The sequence below is a fragment of the Arachis stenosperma genome, chromosome 3, assembly GCF_014773155.1.
Source record: "Arachis stenosperma cultivar V10309 chromosome 3, arast.V10309.gnm1.PFL2, whole genome shotgun sequence".
Classification (NCBI taxonomy): Eukaryota; Viridiplantae; Streptophyta; class Magnoliopsida; order Fabales; family Fabaceae; genus Arachis; species Arachis stenosperma.
Window position 1 is genome coordinate 47,246,686 of NC_080379.1, and position 6,000 is coordinate 47,252,685.

General features: G+C 39.4%; 1 protein-coding gene across 1 annotated transcript; it reads left to right on the forward strand.

Annotated features, from left to right (window-relative positions):
• The first annotated feature begins 164 nt into the window (after positions 1-164).
• LOC130966051 (protein FAR1-RELATED SEQUENCE 5-like) lies at positions 165-1,358 on the forward strand. Its single transcript, XM_057890809.1, has 3 exons — positions 165-476; positions 537-784; positions 1,001-1,358. Exons 1-3 carry the CDS (start codon positions 165-167, stop codon positions 1,356-1,358), a joined length of 918 nt encoding a protein of 305 aa, XP_057746792.1.
• Positions 1,359-6,000: the final 4,642 nt, after the last annotated feature.

A 6,000-nucleotide genomic window follows, 5' to 3' on the forward strand; every position in this document is an offset into this window, starting at 1 on the left:
TCCATGATAATGTGTGGAGAGTGCGAAAGATTATTGATGAACACAACCACGACATGGCCCCGACTGCGGTTTGTAACCTGTTGCTAAATCACCGAAAAATGAGCGACGGAGATAAAGCTTAAGTGAATAGCATGAAGCAATTCGGAATCCCTACCTCCAAGATAATGGCTTACATGGCAGGCCAATCGGGTGGCTACATCATGCTTCGATTTACAAAAAGGGATTTGTATAACTATGTTCACAGTCAACGGCGAGCACGAATCTTGGATGGGGATGCAGCTGCAACTATAAGCTACTTGGAGGGGAAGGCAAATGCGGACCTGATGTCAGTCGTTAGATACACAACGACTACAGATAATTGGTTGGGTAACTTATCTTGGGTGGATGGTATCATGAAATCTGATTATGAGTTGTTTGGTGATGTCCTTGCATTTGACGTGACGTACCGTGGGAACAAGTACAAGAAACCTCTAGTGGTTTTCTCTGGAACAAATCATCACAAGCAAACTTGCATCTTTGGATTTGCCTTGCTTTAGGATGAGGAGGTCTGCACTTACAGATGGGTTCTGCTAAACGTTTTGGATGTTATGGGTCAAAGAACACCGAACCTTGTTGTGACGGATGGGGATAAGGCAATGCGCGCTGCCATTGCGGAGGTGATGCCTTCAGCCAAGCACAGACTATGTGCATGGCATCTGGAGAAAAATTGTGTCCAACAGGTAAAGGAAGTTGAATTTCGGAAAGTATTCAAGAAGGTTATTTATGCAAACTTTGATGTTGACGAGTTTGAGAGATATTGGAGGACCTCAATTGTGTCTCTCAGTCTAGGCCAAAATACATGGGTGCAATCGACATATGACATTAAAGAGAGTTAGGCATTGGCCTATCTGAGGGGGACCTTTTGCGCCGGATATTGGACGACGTCAAGATGTGAAGGAATAAATTCTTTCATTAAAGCGTTCCTAAAGTCAACGGATAGCATTCTTGAACTTGTTCACAGCTTGGATAGGGTCGTGAAAGATTATCAGAACAATGAGGTTACTGCACAATTTTACTCCACTTATTACACACTCGTGTTAAATACTGGATTAGATGCAATAGAGTTGTCTGCGTCGAAGCTGTATACAAGAGCTGTTTTTAGGGAGATTAAGAAGCAAATCAAGGGTGTCGCAACGCTATTGTTTCAGGGAAGGGAGAGCATCAGCACGACCATCGTGTATAGCTTTAGTAAAATGAGTAGACCGGATCATGTATTCAAGGTTTTGTATGATCCGAATGACCGAAAGATTGAGTGTGAGTGTAAGATGTGGGACAGTTATGGCATACCGTGTTCCCATATATTTTGTGTCATGAAGTAGGAGGGTATGGAGGAAATTCCTGAAACACTTATCCTTAGGCACTGGTGTAAGATTGCAAAAGATTGTACAACGTTGAAAATGGGGAATGATTCAAGGGAACAGGCAAGACTACTTCGATACAGTGCACTATACTCAGCTTTATCCCATGTTGTTGCACTTGGTTGCGAAGACGTTGAAGATTTTGTGCTTGCACAGGATGCTATATTAAACCTGGTTGATATATTGCAACGGCGCCGTGTGAAAAAGGATGGTAACAAGGTTTTGCCGAACAACTGTGCGGTCAAAGACCCTACGATGGCAGCTACAAAGGATGCACCGAAGCGGGAAAAAGCCAATTTATGTGCCTCCGAGGAGGAGCCTAAACCGAAGAGGCATTGTTGCACTAAGTGTGGGGTCCCCGAACTTATAAGAAGATCATGTGCAAGCCACAATGCGAAGGCTGTACCAACGGGATCAGAAGCACCATCATCAGCTTTCGCTGAGTCTTCATTCGCCAATGTAAAATCCACGGAATAAACCACGTCATTATGCAGGAAGGGCCTCTTCGAAGAGGTGACTACTACAACTATATCTTTTATTGGTTTCAAAAATTGTATTAGATGTGTTCTTACGAGTAGAGAAAAATTTAGATGTAGGTTGCATTACATTATTTTTTTTTAAATATTGTTAGGAATGATTCAGCCTTCATTGTTTGTGGTTTTGGGTAATCGTGTTTTGGTTTTCAGGAACCGAAGGTCACATCTAGCCGTAGCCAACAAGGTGCACCATTAGGCATGACCCCTACTCAATCGAGTGTGTCACGGTTCGCACCTTCCGGAGGTGGAGGCAATATATTCTTGGGTGGGCAACGCATAGACCATTTTTATGCAACACCTTCCTGTGGACCAATGTCATCCGTCCTGTGCCATTCTCCTTCTTTCGTTCCAGGTGTGATTCATAGTGACCCCATGGCGCCTCGACAAGTCTTGGTAGCGAGGCAATTGAGAGGTGGATTTTAGAGGTGACTCTTTATAAGCGAGTCTTAGTGCTGTCGTAGTGTTTGGAGTATGGTTGCTTTTTGTTTGTAAGCTACATCGTTAAGTCGTTGCATTAGTCACAAGCTTAGTTGTTTTCAATTTTTATATTGCCTTGTTCTACAAAGTTTTTAATTGAATTTCAGGTCCCTCTATAGTCGCTAAACAGTTATAGATACACAGAGTATTGATACTTACTTATTAATTGCAGAATGTAATTGGTCTAGGGCCTTCGGTGGAAAAGAATGGTGCTCCTCGGTGAATTTATTGTTGGTATCTACTACAGAGCAAAGGCGTTCTCTTGTGGCATCTGGTGGATGCTATGGTATGGTAATTTTATAGTTCTATTGCAAGGATGTTATGTTCAAGCTTGCAAGTCTCCCAAATTTTTTGATTTTCTTTTTCTCATCCACGTACCATTGCCATGTTGGTGTTGTCTTATTAGAATGTTAAAGAATTAGTTGTGGAGGTTGCTTAGAAGATATCACCGTTGGTATGCGAGTAGAAGTCGTCTCCAGTTAAAGTGAAAATGAAACGGGAACGACATTATATTTGGATATTGGCTATTATTTTGTGTTGTGGACAACGATTTATTGTCTGGTGAGAATTTTAATCTCCTGGACTATAGATACAATAACATGGCTGTATTATAACTATGGAGAGTATAGATAATATGAAAATAAAGGTTCTTCTAGAGTTATGTCATACGTGCAGGTGGAACATGGCTATATTATAATATGGACCTTTCTCTTCAATCTCTTATATAAGAGTTTTCAGCAACCAAATAACTTTCATACACATTTCAAATCAGTTTGCAAGAACCTAGGCCCTGTAAGTTATTCTATTCCATTTTTTTAGTGTAACAACAATAAATAAATATACATGAACAAAGTAATATTACTGAAAATTTATAATGACAATAGATTGAGTTACCTATATAATTTTTAAGAACAAGTTCATCTTCTTAAAAGCAAAAATCTACCCAAGGGTAGAACACAGATGATCCGGTGACCGTTATTATATTCGCAAGCCCACAAATACATAAAAAACACAAATTGGGTCCAATGTATTGAGCCAAAGACACAATAAATTTCTTACAAAAATACCATCATTTTCTTAATAATCTTATTAAGATGCCACAATAACTTGCTAAAAAAAAGCTTGTAAATGTGCCTGCGGATTTGTAATTGACATTTGAATGTATCTTGTCAACAAGAGTGAAAAAAGCACAATTGTTCGGTCCACCATATTTCCACATTGTAAGCATGGCACGAAAATTCTATAGCTGTGGAAAACCTTGACATTCTTATGTTATAGCAAACATATACAGGACGATCCTGAAGTAGAAGATTTTTCTAATAACAAAAACTCAGATAAATACAGACGGAAGCTTGGTGCAACTGCACAAACCCTATCATCACAAAAATAATAAGCAGACAAGTACAACACCATCCAAAAAGAATAGTGTGGCTAAGTATGGCCATACCTTATACAAGTTAACTAATTGAGAATATTGACAGTGGGTGTAATAATGATCATAATAGCATATTCTTTGTTTGAGTACAAAATACAGAACTCACAGGCTATAGAAAAGCCTATGTAGAAGACCTTTTCACCTAGTAAGATAATGATGAAGGCCACAAATAAGAAATGACACTATACCATGGAACCTATTTAGACGACCTTTCACCAAGTAAAACAGCGGTAAAAGTGTTAAAAAGGCCGTTTAAAACATTAGTATACCAGGCTACTTGGCGAGTGTGATACAGACATCAGTTATATGTAATTACAAAAAAATTTTATGCATCTCACTATTAATGCAATGGAAATTAACGATCACACTTCATTTTTGTATTTAACCACCAAAAAAACAAAATACCAGGCACCTCTTCAGAGGGTTGCTCCTATTGACTTCCTGCGCCAGTGAGACATTGCTTTTGCAACTAATGCCTTTGCATTTCCGTTGTGTTCTTTTAAAACCAAATCAATGGCAAGCCGCATCCGAGTTGCAACATTAACTGTCTGCAACACAGCAAGCAATTTATTTAAAAGCAGATTTCATAAAAAAAGATAAGCGCGTACATTATGCCTGGACTATTGTAAGAGTTAGGATAATTACCCAGACATCATAATATTTCCAGAGTGCCCCCCGTATCAACCATTGTGAAACCCATACTCTGCAATCCATGCTGCACCATAATTGGGAATCGGTTAACCGAGCAATCAATTAAATAATGACATTAAGACCAAAGAAAAGGAACGATGATTGTTTTAGTATCTAGGACGAAGACTATGACATAGTAGGAACAAGTACACTTTCTACTAAGTGAACAACAGGGTAGGGTTAGTCAAATTAGAATTAAAATTAAAGTACGTGATTCAATATATGAGTAGGGTAAATTAATATGACAATAGGATGCATACGATCCACAAGTATGTTGTAGGACATTAGCATCTTCGATGTTATATGTTGAGAACCTTGGGCGCACCCCATCATTTGATGATAGCCAAGCTTGGCCGAGGGTTATAGACTCAAGGTACAGTGCCTGCAAACAAACAATAGGTGCAGAAATATAGAAGCTTGACTATGAGTGGTCAATCAGCTAATGAAATAATATGGCTGAGTATAAGCAAAAAGATAGGCAATGAGAGTGTGTTCTCACCACTTTAGTCATCGCAATTTGTCTGTTTTCGGTCTCTTCTAGATGAACTAATAAATCTAAGTACATTAGCTTACGTTTTACATTGTCAATGATCATCAGGTACCAATGCTCGACAGTCCACATCGGCACATAAATCTGTTTGAAATAAGAAAACAGTATGTGTTAGAACTATAATGAGTAATTGTGCTCTTAACTACATCATAGCATATAGTGTATGCCCAAAAAGAACACCATGAAGGAATTAATTATACCTGATGTACTTCGTTAACCTTCGATGGCATATGCTTTGCCTTGATCGTTGCAAGCGTGCCCTTCAAAAGAGATCGCATTTCCAGGGTGGCTTGCTGAGAAGAACAAAAAGCATGACAAAGAAACAATAAATTTTAAGCACAGAAAGTAGCAGCATGCAAAATTTCTGACTGTTTGGGAAGCAGCAACATACCATAATTGTTGTCGGGAGGAACCACAAATAGCTCGGGCTGGTATGGGAAAGCATTGTGACGACAACATCAAGGACCTACAGGTAGGGATAGGGTTTCGGGTCAGTCAACACGCATAAAGTAGAGCAGTGGTGCTTTTGACTACAACCGACACATGTTACACTTAGCATTTACTTTTTATGCAGGAATGCAAACCAGAATTAAAGAATTTTTAAACGGCTAGAATTGAATACCTACATCATCGACGAGTTTTTTCTTTGGTACAAGTGTGAATGCTGCCTTCCTGTCAATGTGGAAAGGTCCAACATCAACCAGGATCTCGCTGAAAAAACCAGTGGCCAAGAATTACGGATAATGTTTCAGTATAACTGGCATAGGGTTGACACGAACAAGTGCTCAGCAACCATAGGAAATTAAAGGTTACGAATGAAGTTTGGCTAACCTAGGTGGTAGGTCGTTGCTGAATACATAAGTCGCAGCCACTAGGTCTATCCCAAACAACCGCATCTCCTTAGTGGGTGAAAAT